At 31.3% G+C, this 17,632-nt stretch overlaps 1 protein-coding gene across 1 annotated transcript; it reads left to right on the top strand.

The window, feature by feature from the left end:
* The first annotated feature begins 378 nt into the window (after positions 1-378).
* Positions 379-17,479, top strand: LOC130896640 (retinaldehyde-binding protein 1-like). Its single transcript, XM_057804848.1, has 6 exons — positions 379-436; positions 6,334-6,511; positions 7,420-7,641; positions 11,804-11,997; positions 14,226-14,442; positions 15,646-17,479. Exons 1-6 carry the CDS (start codon positions 434-436, stop codon positions 15,843-15,845), a joined length of 1,014 nt encoding a protein of 337 aa, XP_057660831.1. The 5' UTR covers positions 379-433; the 3' UTR covers positions 15,846-17,479.
* Positions 17,480-17,632: the final 153 nt, after the last annotated feature.

The following is a 17,632-nucleotide window of genomic DNA, read 5'->3' as shown; positions in this document are numbered from 1 at the left end:
TTTCATGACAACAAAAGGGTACAGGCTATGTAAAGGCTAGATTTTTTTATTTTTAACTGATAAAAACTTGAAAAGAATATATAAATTCTTAGTTTTAAATATGAAATATAATTTTATATAAGTGCAGTGAATTTATGATTCAATCCATTTATATAATTGAAAAATTGTCAAAATTTTGATCTGAACAACTAACTTTTTCAACCGTGAAAAACTAACAATTACAACATACAGTAATCAATGGATAAGAGTACCTCGTAACCAGCGAAAGAAAAAGAAAGTAACTTGCAAAATTGTGAGCATAAGAAAGACAGCTGTTTTAATAGAAGAGGGGCAATCGATGGATTCAAGTTGAATAAGATATAATATTTTCTTGTTTTGGAAACAGTGCCTGCGTGCGATTCCATGTGTGTGCGTGAAACGAATTTTTAAAAAAATGGTGAGTGACATAATGCAATCGAGGATTTATGTGATTGTTTTTAAAAATACGGAGCGAAGCAGATAAGTAGATTGTATAAATATCTCAGAAGTTTCTAGTAATTACTTTCCATCATATTTCAAATAATAAACCACGTCGAGTTGATCAAAATAATATCACAAGTTTTCCAATCTCGCCTTACCTTTTCGTGAAGATATTTCATGAGTATGATAAAAGATGCTTGAGGAAAAATAGTGTGAAATTTCCCTTGTATAATTTTACCACTCCAATTGGAGATTTGTTTCGAAATACTAATAATATGTCAGGCCTCCAGACGAAATCCAAATTATTTAAAATGTTATAAATTGGAAAAACTCGCTCTTTTATGCGTGGCAAATTTTATTTTTCTACGTTCATGCAAACAAAATTTCATTAATCTACATACAAACATAAACATTAGAATAGACGCCAAATACCTCGTTCGTGGAGTAATAGCTGTAGATAATCAAGATACGAAGTACCCACTAGTTGTAGTTGTTCCAATAAAAAAGAAAAGTCCATTAAATTTCCTCCGGGACATGGCACAAAAAACAATCAATTTAGGAGAGTCTCATTACTTGAGAATTTTCTAGGTCACAGATCCGCACAATATGTTTTTCATGTACATTAAGTTACAAGGTTTCTTCATCAGTGAAGTTGATCTGATCCAGAAAATCTTCATCGTGACCAGGCCGGATTAAGCTAGGGGCTTGGGGGGCCTATAGCCCCGGGCCCCAGGTCCAAGAGGGCCCCATCATTTGGAAATCATTCTGTATTTTTTGATGTGTTGATGCCACAAATCTAACGTATTGATACTATTTTGTGAATTTTTCCGGATTTCCGAATTCCTTAAGGGGGCCCCGTCATTATTTTAGCCCCGGGCCTTATAAATCTTAATCCGGCCCTAATCGTGACGGGACATTTCGCCAACATTTGCACCTAAACCATTCTCTTTAGGTTTTACTACCTCTAATAACTATAAGAAAGTAGTTTAAAGAAACTTCGTAAAACTGTTCAAATCTTTGTTTTGGGAATTCTCGAGTAGCCCTCGAATCTGATTTCTTTCAGTGACTCTGGCAGTTGCTCAACGCTTTTTTTAATAGCTGTTGGTCGTCCAGTATTCTTCCTTTATATATGCAGACGGTATATTTAAGCTGATGATACAATCTACGGATGTTATTATCACCTGAAGGAATACATATAAAATTTATCATTCACACTTTCCCGCACGCATTTTAGTTTTGAAAGTAAAATTATGCAAATTGACTTGACCGCTTGCCCGAACTCCGCTCCGCGTCGTTCGGGACAACTGCAGTCGCGTGCGGGAAAGTATCGCTTTCCGCACTTGTTAGGAAAATAACTATTGTGGTAGCAAATTAAACTTTTCGAAGGTTCATTTTGTTAAAATTGTGACAAGAAGTACATTGACCAGTCGAAGATGTCACACACCAATCCGATAACCTCTCACAAAAGCGATAGCAAATTATATCCTGACAGGTGTTCATTAGCGGCACATGTCAACTGTGAAGGACATAATTTTGACAACTAAAAAAAAAATAGAAAAATAAAAAATCTATTTCTAGAAACAAAATATATTTCACAAAATGATTATTATCTAATGTATTAGTAAGAAAACTGATTTAAATAATCTTAGTGAAATCTATGCAAATCTTTTTGCAAAAACAAATTCTATAGAAGAAATTCAACGCTGACGGCAACAAAAAAAATCAAGGTCAGTAACATCCAACTAACTAACCTTACGTAACCTATGAAATTCAACTTCACTTATAACGAAGTAACCTGTAAAATTTAATGTCATTTATAATCGAACCAATAAATATTCAGCTTCCAAAAAGTATTAAAAAAACTAATTTCAAAATTTCAAAACAGAAGAGACCTAAAATCAAGAACATTTAGAAAACACACACACACACATTAGTGATTTTCACTGTCCTATAATTCATATTAATTATAATGATTTTCTTGTCAGAAAAATAAATTTGCTCAATAAAGTTGGTGCTGAAATGTAGTAACAATAAAATTCTTGTCACTCTATTTTACACTTTCTGATCGACATCGCATTTAGATCTGGAACATGCCAATTATTTTCCTCAGACATCCAAAAAACTAGAAAAACAATAGTTTCATCATGTTTAAATACTTCCACCCAAATTCTCCCACAGCTTTGTTTAAATCAAAACTTATGGTCAGTTTATATACAAGCCAACTTAACAGCTGTGAGAATACGGTTGTTGTATTTTATTATAGTTCTATTTCCTGAGCATGGTTGATGACAAATGAAGCATATCTTGGGAATCTATTCTCTACCTGTCCTCCACTGTTCTCAGACTCAAAGTCACTTTGAAATTAAATAAGAGAAAAACTGTCACTAATTCAACTATATTATTCGAAATAATGAACGTTCAATTAATTATGATGTAAGGTACTTGATTCTCTATCATAGATATAGCTCGTAAAAATATATACTTTCTCTGATAAATAGGCGCCCGCGTTCAAGATTGCTTTGCAGCAGAATGACCTACTAATTTCAAATATTGAAATAATGTGTTAAAACTAGCTTAGAATAAATCAGTATCTTACGAGGTGTGATTAGTAAATATGGTGACTTAATGAATAAAAAAAGGCCTGTACAGATACTTCAAAGAAATTCATTGCACTAGAGTTTACCATTCCAACACATTTTTGACATATCTCTAGGGGCTTGTACAGGCACTTGTCATAACATGGTTTTTGTATATACTCTTCGAGTAATGTTGCTGCCTTACATTGAACCATGAGGTAATATGCTAATGGACTCCTGACCGGCAAAGACTTCGATACGAAAACAAATGAAAGTCTATAGAAGTGAGGTTGAGGTGGTTGAAAAACGTAGAAGTGATTCCCTTCTTCTCACTATTGGAAGAAACGAATAAAAATCTCAATTAATTATTTCCCAGTCGATGAATACATAAGTATTTGAAAGCTCGGAAAATATATTGAAGTTAGTCCACTTTGATGTTTCATTGCCACGTTCCCAATAAAAAAACGCTTATATATATATATATGTATGTATGAATTGTAAAGAAGTTTTTGCCAGCTAATATTATCAGCGGTTTTTCTATTGGGAACGTGGCAAGGAAACACCAAAGTGATTTCTATGAATTTGAATATTGAATTTTGAGTTCTATGAGTTTAAAAATTTTTACAAGAATCAACAATATCAAAAATCATCGGAAATCTTAATTAATTATTTCCCAGACGATGAATACATAAGTATTCGAAAGCTCGGAAAATATATTAAAGTTAGTCCTCTTTGGTGTTTCATTGCCACGTTCCCAATAAGAAAACGCTTATATGCAATTTTGGAAAAGGGCGATGTAGGACATTTCTAGAAAGGCTCTTTTTTTGATATGGTTTAGTTGTTAAAATGCTTGGAGCATCAAAATCCATCTTATGGTTGGTCGAATTGACATGTTCTGCATATCTTTCTGGATGTAACTGCAGTCGCTTTTATGTGAGGTGATTCTGATATGATAAGGGATTGACCAATATATTGTTTATTACATTTTTTACATGGAATGCTGTAAATTACATTGGTAAGTGATAACATAGGTGTTTTATCTTTTATTTTGGAAAATACAGATCTGATTGTTAAAATTGTTAAAATGGCAATCTTGAATTTGTTATTATGATTGAAAAGTTTGGTGAACCTAGGAGTAATTTCTTTGATAAATGGTAGGGATGTGTGAATTATATGAGATTAGGACAGTTCAGTCGTGTTATTTGTTGTGAAATTAGAATTTTTGATGTTAGAGGTATGGTCGGCTATGGAAGAAGATGTATTAAATAATAATTTGCGTAATAAGGATTGGGGATATGAGTTTTCTAGGAAGAGGTTTGGAAGGACGTTCAGATTTTTTTTGCGAAAAATGGGATTAGAGATCTTTAATACTCTATTTTTCATTCGTTTTACGAAAGAAAAACACTTTCCGAAAGCTTGGATTTTTAGTTTATTAAAGAGTCACAATTTCCAAAATTTGTCAGCTATATTATTAGCGGTTTTTTATTGGGAACGTGGCAAGGAAACACCAAAGTGGACTAACATCAATATATTTTCCGAGCTTTCGAATAGAACGTTGTCAAAAGTTTGGCAGATTCATAATTCATAGAATGTCCTTCATAAAAGACATGTGTCGTTAATCAGCACCTATCAGGATATAATGTGTTATTGCTTTTTTGAGAGGTTATCCGATTGGTGAGTGACCTCTTCGACTGACCAATGTACTTCTTGTTACAATTTAAACAAGGAATTTTATAAACTTTGTTAGGCAATCTATTGGTTGGCGTGTTATCTTTAATATTTGAATAGAATAGAGAGTTGTTTATCAAAATACATGTATGTAAAATGACATAGCCATTTTGGTTCAACATTATCCATATAATGTTTTTATAAATATACACTATTTCATGTACACAGAGATAGCAGTGATGACAATTGTACTTCGGTACTCTTGTAGTCGTGTATACAGTATGTTTAATTAGTATTGTTAGAAGTACTGTGGTTTAATTAAGATGCATTTTGAGTGGTATTAGTAGGTAGTGTAATTAAACCCCGGTGACATGTAGCATTTGGTATCGATTCCCTCTAAGGTTTCCAAATGACCTGGTAAATATTCAAGTAACTTTCATACATTACAAACTATCTATTACAAACTTACTTATGATATTGCAGACTCTACTAATAGATCTATCAAATATTTGTGAGTTTACTATAAGGTCAACTCTTTTTAATGAAAGTACTTAATTACCGGGCGTTGCTTGACAAGATCCATTTTGATACTGAGAAGTGACCCTCTCGAACGCGCCTTAACGGACTTAGACTCGTCATTTTCTTCACTTAATAGGAGGCAATATGACATAATGAAAAATAACGTTTCGATTTTTAAATTGGTAAGGAGCAAAGCAAAGCGATCAGCCCGCATGTACACAAGGTATAATGATGGCTTTAAAATAAAGAAAAACTTTTGTTTAACATTAAAAGAATAGGGTCCTACTTGCATTTTTTCAAAAGTATTTTTTTTGTTTATTTTATAAATTCTTGTTGTGAAATAATGTCAGAAAGTCAAATATTCAGTGAAAAGTGGAAAAATGATATCTAAATATTCAATTGAAACTCGCAAAAATTTCAAATTTTGATATAAACGATTCCTTTGGTTTTCAGTTGTGGTTTAATAAAAACATTGAGCAGTTCTAATACTGTTTTTATTCAAAAGTTATGTATACATAAAACATTTTTCTATATATAAGAATAAAGTAAATAAGTTCTTACATTATTACATAATCACCTTAAAAATTAAAAGCAAAATAAACTTAATTATTATAAAATATCAAAATAAGCAGAATTTGAATCTTACATTAAAATGATCCTAGCAACAAATATAATTTCATCTCGCAGAATCGTCAAAACATTTTTCAAACCATTTTTGTTGTATATTCGAATTTCTTGGTATCATAAAAAGTGTATTAGTCGTGGTATTTTTACATATTGGCACAAAACACGATTTATATACCATTTTTTAGATTAATAAAAGTTTAATAATAATGCTTATTGTATAATAACCGAGAGAATAACTGTATTATTTAGTTTGTATCATATGTTCAGTGTTTATTTTATACTGAAATGTTTAAGCTACCTACAAAATCTTTAAATTTCCAATAATTTTTTTCTCTATAAATATTTATCAAAGAATTAAAAAAAATTATAATGAAAGTTGGGTATAAACTATCAAAAACTATTTTTTTCCAAACCATGCAAGTACCCTATTGTTGTAATAAAACACTAGTTGCATATACTGTTTATGATATTTATTGATTTTCAGGAAGAGAATTGTGCCAAATGGATAGAAAAACCGGATAACTATGTCTGCAGATTGTCCGCAGATACCCAAAAAATTGCTAAAGAGGAGCTGCGTGAAGATGAGCATACCCGTAAAACTGCGCTGGCCTCTATGCGAGAATGGATTATGCAAAATCCCAAAATCAAAATGTGCCGTATGGGTGAGATATCAAACTTTGTTAACTATAGAACGTCGTTTAGAGTATTCAACAGAAAATCCCCAATGCCATAAGCTAACTACAAAAGAAGACTTCCAGGTAAGAGTTCGGAATGCATTTCGAACTTTTTCACTGCAAGAAATTCGAAACGCCACTCAGCACTGGATTTTAAGAAGAATCCATGAACGTTTGGAAGTTTGCAGCAAACATTTCGAACATTGTTTTGTTCTTCTCCTCTTAGTGTAGTGTTTTTAATTTTTTAATTGACTGAAGTATTTTAACCGTTAATTTGAGATATATGAATTTACTAACGAAGTCCCCTTAATTTAAAGCTTATAATCCAATGGTAAAGAGAAAAATGGGGGTTGCCATTTGAAAAAATTAAGTTTCCGAAGTTTTTAGATAGCGAAATTCGGCACCATTTTCTAAACACCTTATATAAGTTTTTGTCAAGGTTTTCACAGATTTTGAAAGCTGTAAGTCGCAGTACTTTCCCATATACATATCGAGTCAGCTCGTCGTGAAGGACCCTGTACACCTGAAGAAGCGGTTGATGCGTTCAAATCACATGTTTTGGAGGTACTTCATTTGGAATTGGTTCAAACGAGACGCATGCAAAAGTGTATTGATCTTAATGGAGAATATTTTGGAAAACAATAAAACCACATCCAATTATAAATATTTGTTTTTCTGTCTCAAATCTTAAGTAGCAACCCTTGTATATATATTTGAATTTTTGGAATAATCCAATTTCTCATTTCAACAACATAATTCTATGTTACTATGTCACCACTTCTTATAAAGTATAAGTAGGTTACAACAATTGAATTGTACAAGAGCCTCTTTTTTACATCATTAGTTAATTCAAATGTGATTGCACGTATATATTTTATTTCTATTTCTGTTTTTAGATGGAAAATTCTTGCTGCGATTTTTGCGTTTTAAAAAGTTTCATATAACCCTTGCACAAGAATGTCTTGAACGTTATGTCCTCTTGCGTCAGACATTTGGAGTCGCCTTCAATTGCTTGGACATTACAATACCGATGATGTTAGATTTAACTAATTTGGGATATATGTTTGTATGTCCTCAAAGAGATCGATTGGGAAGAAGAGTTATTGTTTACAGACCAGGTAAGCATGAATGGAGTAATTTCAAGTTATTTAAATTATTCTAAAACTGCCTGTGATGTTACATGTTCTAGTTTCATCAAGTTCAAGATAAACTTAACTGATAATTCAATATTTTAGTTGATTAGGCACCTCCTAAAATAGTTGGTCGGGGTTTATTTTTTTGTTCATATTAGTCGATTTATCTCTTATTAGTGCGATTTGATTTAATTATTTCCTGAACAATGCTTCTTCTCATTTCATAATTTATATTTATACAGCCATCAGTTGAATGTAGAATGCGGACCATATTTAATCCATTGAACTCTTGAAAGTTGATTAATGTCAAAAAGTTTTTTGATATTGATTCTGTTTGGCAATCATCAGGCTGTTCGGAAAATTTACGCAGTAACTTCTGGACAATTTATTTATATTTTCTTTCCGGGACTTTTCAAATATTTTGCCAAGTTGTCAAACCTGCCAAAAGCCCAGCACTGTCTTTAAGATTGTACATCTCATTCTCTAATGAAATTTGTTGTTATGCTTCAGATTTCCCAAAACTAGATGTAAACTATGTTAGTAAGATAATGAACACTGCTCACAAACTACTTAACATTAGATTGGCGCTTTGATGTTAGCAGACTTACCGGGGGAGTATAAGTCTATGATAATGGGGTTAGAGAGTTCTGGTATTCAAATCCGTGCTGATGTAGTTAAATCTAAACTCATACGAGAGATTAAAATATCAAAGTCAATCGCTTCTACAAAAACACTAAGAAATCAAGAAATAGTGAGCAGACTCCGGTACATCCATGCACATGACAAGTAGAAATGATTGGATATACAATATCACCGAGCAATCTGTATAAGCCAAGATAATGTGATACAAGTCAGTAATGTTTTGTATGTTCCCGGGCTAGCTGCCAATCTACTTTTAGTGAGCACTATTGTGAAAAATTTACATAAGGTCACATGTAATAACAGGGGATGGGAACTTTAAAGTGGTGAAGATGAGGTGGTATACACTGCAATATTGAGCAACAAGTTATACATCTTGGATACCAGTAAAGAAGTGGCACATTTAATTTCAAATTCTTAAAATTGTCATAATGCTTATCTGCGCCATCTGCAAATGGGCCATTTGAATGTTTCAGATGTGAGGAAGCTGCCTGGTTGCACAGATGGTGTGACTCTGACTCAGGAGTTAAGTAATTGTATGGAAGGTAGGTAAGCAAGGACTCCATTCAAAAGTGTTGGTTCTAGACCAAAAAAACAATAGAACTCATACATCCGACTTGTGTGGCCCTATGGAAAATACATCATTTGTAGGTATGAAATACTTACATTGATGACTTCACACGAATTGTCCATGTATATTTTCTCAAAGACAAGTTAAATATTTTAGAGACATTTAAAAATTTGAGGTTGAAAGCAGAGAATGAATGGAATCACAAGATAAAAAAGGTTCGCACAGATAATGGTAGCGTATACTGTAACAATAACTTTGAAAAGTTCTTAGCTAATCATGGTACAATTCATCAGACCTCTACTCCGAACACTCCCCAACAAAACGGCATGGCCGAAAGAATGAACAGGACTCTAGTAGAGCGAGCAAGGTGCATGTTGTTCTATGCCAGCCTGGAGAAGAACTACTGGGCTAAAGCTTTGACAACCGCTGAATAGATTGTATTATATATAACAGATCATAGTGGAAATGTTCTGAGATACAAGGCTAAGCTAGTGATAAAAGGTTACGCATAAAGATGGCGCACAGAATATGAAGAAATATACTCACCAGTTGTCAGGTAGACAACTATCTGCTACTTATTTGCTTTAGCAGTCAGATATGGATTGGAAATAGACCAAATTGATGCAGTATCTTCTCCTCTGCAAGGAGAGATTGATAGAGACATTCACATGCAACAGCCAGAAGCTTATAAGCTGGGATCTCAGGTATTCATTGTAAACAAATGTACATATGGACTCAAGCAGGCCAGCCGACTCTGTAACCTGAAATTGAATTATGTCCTACATCAGTTAGGAATGATACAATCAAAAACAGATCCATGTGTCTATTATAACACATCTGGGTGGTTGACTTAATTTCATTTACTTCTGAAGAAAGATTATATTCAAAGAAAAACTAAAAGAACACTTTGAAATGAAAGATATTGGCCTGGCAAGGCAATGTGTTGGTCTACATATTATCAGGGATGGAGACAAAGTAATATTAGATCAAGAGAAATATATAAATGGATTATTAGCAAAGCTTAGAATGTCAGATTGTAAATCAGTGAAGACTCCATTTGAAGCTGAAATGAAATTTGGTGGTAAAACGACAGAGGAAGCAATTGCTGACTGTCCAAACGAACAAGCTATTGGATCCTTACTGTAGGTACTACTCAAGGTACCCAGCAGGATATATATAAATAGTAAATAAACTGAGCAGATTCAACAAAAACCCTACAGCTGCACACTGGACTACGGTGAAAAGAATTTTCAGATATCTGCAAGGTGTTAAAGACTTGAAGCAAATATATACCAAAGAAGGTAATGAGAAAATCACAGGATATTGTGATGCTGATTGGGCGAGCGATGTGCGTGATAGGAAATCGTGCACGGGTTACATTATCTTGTTACAGGGTGGTGCTATATTTTGGCAATCACACAAGCAGAAGACGGTGGCAATAAATACAGCTGAAGGTGAATACAAGTCGGTGTCATCGGCGGCGCAGGAGGTGCTGTGGCTCCAATAACTACATGCTGAACTCGGCCAAGAACAGAGCAATCCTTTCGTCATATTTAGTGATAACCACAGTGCAATAAAATTGTCCAATAAGATCATGTTAATAATTTAAAGATAAAATTTTGTTATATAAAGGGTGAGGAGATTATTGCTGAGAATTTAACTAAGGGCACCACTGCCGATAGACATTTGTATTAGGGAGGAAGGGTGTTATTGAAATGGAACGCCTTTGTGATAGTACCTTTAATTCTATACTACGCAATATTCTTTTAGTATTCTGCCAACGAGTATCTATCAGGGTGTAATTTTCTGTCACTTTTTTGAAGAATATCCGATTAGTTAGTCACCTCTTAAATTCACCAATGTATTTTTCATCTCAATTTAAACAATGAATTTCAAAAACTATATTAGGCATTTTATTAGTACTTTGATTTTAGTGAATGTAAAATTCTGTTTGTAAGCTACTTCTATTTTATATTGTTTAAAGATTCTACCATGATGTATTATATAAAAATTTTCACAAAAATTATTAAGGAGTTTTCACAACAAGTATTCTCAGATTCTTTCCATGAAATATTAGAAATTAGTCATAGTCAATTAAAATTTTATTTTTAATTTTGGTTTCTATAGTAAATTAGTATAAAATAACTGGTAACTGATTTTATATATGGTAAAGGTATATATGGTATAAGTAGGTAAGATAGTATGGTATGAATTCAGAAGATATTAAGGATATGAGTTTTCATAAAAACTTTTTAAAATATTTTAAGGTTTTGTAGTGAAATAGAAATTATATTTAAAGATGAACTAGATTTCAGGTCTTCTTTAAAAAAGCGAGGGAGGTTTTCCAAATAATCCAAAAATAGCAAAATAATGAAATCTTTTTGGATTTATTAACAGTAAAAACTGAATAAAGGTAGTAAATAAACTATATGAAAACATGGGTTATTGATAACACTAGATTAAAAATTTGGATACAATTTTTGGACTCTAGAAAGAGAGAATGATTCTCAATGTTATAGGATACTCTGAGCAGAAAAAGATTTTGGAATTATCACTTCTTATACGTCCTTGTAGACTGAAAACTAAAGAAGCGAAAATTCACGAAGCGTGTTATAATATCAATCGAAATGATTAACAATTGATACAATATTTTATTTCTAAGGTTCTTAAAAAAAATATCAAAAAGCATTATAGAACAACTTTTTTAACATCCTATCAGTGTTATTATGCACGTACATTTTCTATTTTACTTTAGTCTGTCTTTGTTCTGTAATTGAGTGAATCAAAATGTATTTTTTTATGTTTTTTGAATATATAAGGAACAAAAAAATTAATCGTTATGATCAAGCTACTTATGAAACATTCTAGAATAAAGTACCTATCTGGTATAGAGCCATTTATTTCATACACTTTCATAATACTTATTTTTATTCCAAGGTGTATTCGATCTTTACCAATTCTCCAATGCAGATATGTGTCGAATCCATGGTATAGTATACGAAACTTTGATGGAAGATGAAGAGAATCAAGTTCGTGGATTTGTACACTTCGCCGATGGACAAGGTGTTGGATTTCCGTATTTGACTCTGTTTAGTATCAAAGAGGCTGTGCGTATAGTTAAAAATGGAGAGGTAAGTAAAGGGAGTAAAAATTACTCAATAATTATTGGATATTCTTATTAGGTAGACAGGTAAATATTTTGTATGTACATCTCGACACACATATATAATTGTTCCTTTTATTGGTTACCTAACGTAACCTTAAATTTACAATCAATTCCTCATATCTAACCAAGACGTGCATATTCTCCACTTCTCTCATTTTACAAGCAAACAACACAACTTAATATGAATCAGGAACCAAACTGCGAATTTTTTTTTAATCCCATACTCTAATATTTTCTTAACTATTATATCACAACTAATTTGTTTTAAATTTCTTAACGATATTGAAAATTATATTGATTATTTTCGATATCAATTTAAATAATTCTATGACATACTATTTATATCTAGAAAATTTACCTTACTTATCAGTTATTGGACATTCTCATTATATATAGAGATAAATATTTAATATATTTTATCCACGACTGTTGCTTAATGTATCCATTATACGTGCTAGACTTCAATAATACCCATTAATCTCTGCTGATGGTGCTTTTTGCTATATTATATTGTTTTGCTACAAAAGTCGGTTTTTATAATTTTATATTGTAAGTTCTATACACATAATAAAATTTTTTAAATAATTTTGGCGGATAGATCTATCCAACTATCAGATCCTGAATTTAGATGCTTAGCTATTCAAAAACCAAAAACATATTCAAGAAAAAGATAAACAGGTACTACAATCAATTAAGAAGCAAAACAGAATCGAAACATCGGAACATAAAACATTTTTCCATACCATATGTACCGGGACTTTCCGAACAACTATCGAATTGTTTCAATAAATATGATATTAGTATAAGTCATTAAGGACATAATACGTTATCCAAATATTTCACTAAATTAAAATCTACAGCACCAAAAAACAAAAGAAGTAAAATTATATATCAATTGCCTTGTACTAATTGTGACGTTGTCTAAATAGGGCAGACATCTCAGTATTTAGAAAATAGACTAAAAGGTCATCAATACGATAAAAAAATACAACTACATTAACGAACCATGACATTTCAAAAAACATAAATTCAATTATGAAGATTCATAAATTCTTGGAACAGAATCTAATTTTTAGAAATGGTTCACATTCATAAGAACGCAAAAGCTATAAATGATAAAAAGGCCTAAATACGTTTAAATAAAATTTTAACTCTATTTTGTAAATTCAAATATAACTACAAATAATTTAATTAATTACTTCTACATATTTGAGATGTAAGGAATAAGGAAAAATAAATTTCTATTTTGAAACTATTTTTATTTTGATGTTCGTGATTCTGGTGATCTATTGATTGATATAAATACGCAAATTCAATATTATATTTTGATAAAGAGTTGAATAAAAGTCATAACGTCAATTTTTATTTTTCTTTCAAAAATTATTAAAAAAAATTAATTTTAAAACAAAAGAGACCTAAAATCAAGAACATTCAGAAGCATATATTTATATATAAACTAGAAGACACCATAGATAAAATGATGGATATGATAAAACATACAGGAGACAAAATGGAGGAAATGGCCGAGGAGATCAAGAAAACACGAGAAGAACAAAGGGAATACAGAAAAGAAATGAAAACTAATTGGGGTCATTAGACCAATGACGAAAGCATTATAGACATGGAATATCGGAAAAGGAAGAATAATGTAGTCGTCCAAGGAGTAAAAATGGAAACAGAAACTCAGAAGAACAAAGAGTCAGAATGGCAAACTTCCTATAAAAAGAACTGCAGGTAAAGATCTCAGTAAAATGTTCTATGAAGTTAGGAGAGAAAATTTCTATATATATTGTGAAGAAGTCTTTGCCATCTATATTATGAGCGGTTTCTTATTGGGAACGTGGCAAGGAAACACCAAAGAATACTTATGTATTCATCGTCTGGAACTGAAATTAAAATTTCCGGTGATTTTTGATATCCTCAATCCTTACATCTTAAATATAGCAGTACTTGATCAATTAAATTATTTGTAGTTTTATTAAAAATTTACAAAATAGAACTATAAATTTTACTTAAATTTTTTAGGTTTTTTATCATTTAGGTATAGCTTTTTCGTTATAATGTCATTTTCGTTATCTTGATTAACTGCTATATTGATTTCATCCACTTTGTTCAAGAACTAATTTTAAATTTTTTTTTACTATAAAGTATCACAACGTCTCATGACAAGATAATGATATTTTCGATTTTCAGAAAACCCTCCCAATGAGACATAAAGAAATTCACGGTATGAATGTACATCCTTCTATGAAATTTGCCCTTGATTTCGGAATGTCTCTAATTTCTGAAAAGATTCGTCATCGAGTGACGCTTTATAAAGACATAGAGGAAGTAATCCAGAGCGAAAAGATAGAAGTTGATATCTTGCCTAAAGAATATGGAGGAACTATTCCAATGGCAAAAATGATAGGTTTGTACAATACTTTTAGTGCCAATTATACGCTCAAAATCACTATCCTATTGAATATGAATGAAAAATATAGTCATAAAAACGTTTTAGTAGTAGTAGTACAAAGGTATGTTTAAAATATTGAAAATAATATAGTGAGGACAGTTATCTCCTCATCGTCCGTCATTATTAATCAGTTACAATTGAAAGAAGAATCAGTAGTACCCACTTTGCAAGAAGAGTCTAGAGTATAGAATCGATAGTGCTATTAACATAACAATTATTTAATTTCATTTTAATCATCATTATCGATACGAATCACGGTTAATGCTGTTATAGTATATTTTATCCATTCATTGGGGTAGTTTAATTCTCTTTGTTGTACTTTTTCACAACTTGATAAAGGTCCTAGCTATTATTGTTATCTTCATTCACTCTACTCTAGTTTCATATTTTAAATTGCAGTTATTAATTCCCGAGCTCATTAAATTTTCTTCAAATATATATTTTTATCCTTCTGGAGCTTCTTCTTTGTCTAGATCGGATTCAAATATACATGTAACTTTCCAAATATTTTCTTTCATCATACGCAGAGTCTTTCTTATTTTATGATCCTTATCATATTTTCTTCTTCCAGTTCATTAGCTATGTATCTTATTATACATCAAGATCAATTTTCTTAAGCTTTATAAATATTTACCTATTCTCTGATGCTTTACTTTTCAACATTGCTCGATTTCGCCCATGGAGTTCTATTTCGATATCTACTAATAAGCGAGCAACTTCTATTGTGTTCGTGTTCTATAACCAATTATTTGTAGAATATTCATTTCTGTTAAATGAACCACTTCTCTGATATTATTACCTACATTTAATGAAACTCGAACGAAAATAGCATTGACATTGATCACTACTACCGTGCAGTTTTCATCAAAACTTTTTTTGTGTTTTTTTCAAATCATATAAATACAAAGGAACGCTGGAATGGTTTTTGCTCATTTTCTCAATATCAAGACCTAATGGGAAATAAGTATTGAGTAGAATGTAGCGAATTTGTGAAATATAATAATTTTCTTTTTATAATGTTAATTTTTATAAAATAAACTGGAAACACTTAATATTTCCGATGGAAGATAGGTATAGGATATTAAGTATGAATTATATCTAGATTTTTCTGTAAAATTGGCCACACAAAAATTACTGTACCTCTATTTGTATTTCCAGAATTATGGAAGAAAGAATTATATGCTGCCCACCCAATATTGATGTCCCACGATCGAATGGAAGTTAACGAAGAACTATTCAGTGCTAAAGCAAAGGAAGGTGCAGTGTCAGCTCTAAAAAGGAATGTTACATCTTGTGGTTCTGAAGGCGATTCCCTTTGTGGAATAACGGGCAATTTTAGAAGACTGGAAGTAGATTAGATATCTTGCAATTAAGTAGATTTTAAATGTAATGTTTACCAATGAAAAATATCGAAAATCCTACAAATTAAACAAAATACTTGAAAAATTAGGAATCATTTGATTTGTTTAAAAGCACTTCATCTACCAATTGATATATTTCAACATAATAAGCAGCGCAGAAAATAGACAAATGAAATTGATGCACGTTTTTAAAAGAAGTAACTCAATTTTAACTCCCATTCACAACAACTACAAATTGTAGAACTCAAAATGCTTTTCTTTAATTAATTTATTCATTTTGTGTGAAACAATACTCAATTCCATGAAGTCAAGATTATTTTGCAGAGTTGTCTAAAATAAGCATAGCTGAACTAAGGAATTCATTTTAGTTTTATTACTTTCGCGTTTTTCTTCACGTTCCTTCATCATTAATATGGATATTCTGATCATTATATTCGTTTTTTGTATTTGCTTCCTGAGTTTTCTCAAAATTCATGGAACATACTTCCACATGTGAAACTGTTTCCTTGTTCCTTCATCTATCTTACAAAGGAGTCGCCTCGAAAACACATATCCTTACTAAAAGGAAATAGTTAGCAATAAAATTCAGAAACACTACTTATTACTTGGACGTAGATCCAAATTATCGCTGCAAAATAAACTCCTAGTTCATAAAGTCGCCTTCAAGCCATTATGGACCATGGAATTCAATTACGGGGGACAGCAGCCAAATCTCACCTTGAGTGGTGCATACCCAACGAAATCAGGAAAGTAAATTCTATCAAAGAAGAAATAAGTGCCTTCAGTGAACGCTTCTTTAATAGACCGAGCTAGCAGTGAATCTACTTGACAACAGTGAACAAATACGAATATTAAGATGAACTAAACCATTGGACTTACCGTATCGTGTTAAATATATATTTATCTACATTGGGTTATAATAATTCCTACATATTCAAAGAAAACAGTGAGGAATATCTCTGGGCATCAGTCCCAAACATTCTCATACTATATAACAAACAAACAACTTGCGAAAATATATTCCCAATATAGATACTGATTACATGTATTTATAAGCAAGACTACAAAAATTAATGATTATTAATTTTGTGTTCGATTTGCTACCTTGTATCTTTGCAACATCTTTGAATCCATATTATGACTTTAATGGGAGTTTTCACATCGGCTTGGCAGGGTACTTGAACATATAATAAAATTTTTACTTCGAAATATCATTCTGAAAAGATCTGCAGCGAACCCATATCCATTTATGCTTATTAGTAATGAATGCTTTCAGGACAAGTTGCATGAATTAGGTATTATGATTATTAAGAAACTTACTAACAAATGTTGGAAGCCTAAATCTAAAATATTTATTGAGAACGTTGATATTATACATTAATAAGCTTAATAATATTGAGTAACCAGTTGCCACTTGATAATTTTTTGTTATATACTTATAAGCATTTAATTAAATAAATATGTGCTATGAAAACTCATATTTTATTATCCTGCATTATTCCTAGTATAAATTAACGAATTAACTTGGGAAAATCCCAGATTCATTACTCAATACTTATACTGATAAAAGACATTAAATACTGAGCTTATAGAAATAGTATTCAAGACTTCATTTCTTTTTACCTTATATTTTTTTATATATATTTTTATAGCTTGCAATTACCAATACCAAGATTCATTATTAAGAACCGCAAAAATCTTTTTTATCATTAAAATAGCTTCCAACATAAGTTGTGGTAGCATATTCCCCTTTTTTCCTGGTATGCAGACCATAATGGAAATTG

The sequence above is a fragment of the Diorhabda carinulata genome, chromosome 7, assembly GCF_026250575.1.
Source record: "Diorhabda carinulata isolate Delta chromosome 7, icDioCari1.1, whole genome shotgun sequence".
Taxonomy (NCBI): Eukaryota; Metazoa; Arthropoda; class Insecta; order Coleoptera; family Chrysomelidae; genus Diorhabda; species Diorhabda carinulata.
Note: the sequence above shows the minus strand (reverse complement) of the source record. Positions and strands in the feature narration are given on the sequence as shown.

Coding starts and splice junctions, on each gene's coding strand:
- LOC130896640 (XM_057804848.1), top strand. Junction 7,642..11,803: donor AGTTATTGTTTACAGACCAG/GTAAGCATGAAT, acceptor TTTTATTCCAAG/GTGTATTCGATCTTTACCAA. Junction 11,998..14,225: donor GTATAGTTAAAAATGGAGAG/GTAAGTAAAGGG, acceptor TTCGATTTTCAG/AAAACCCTCCCAATGAGACA.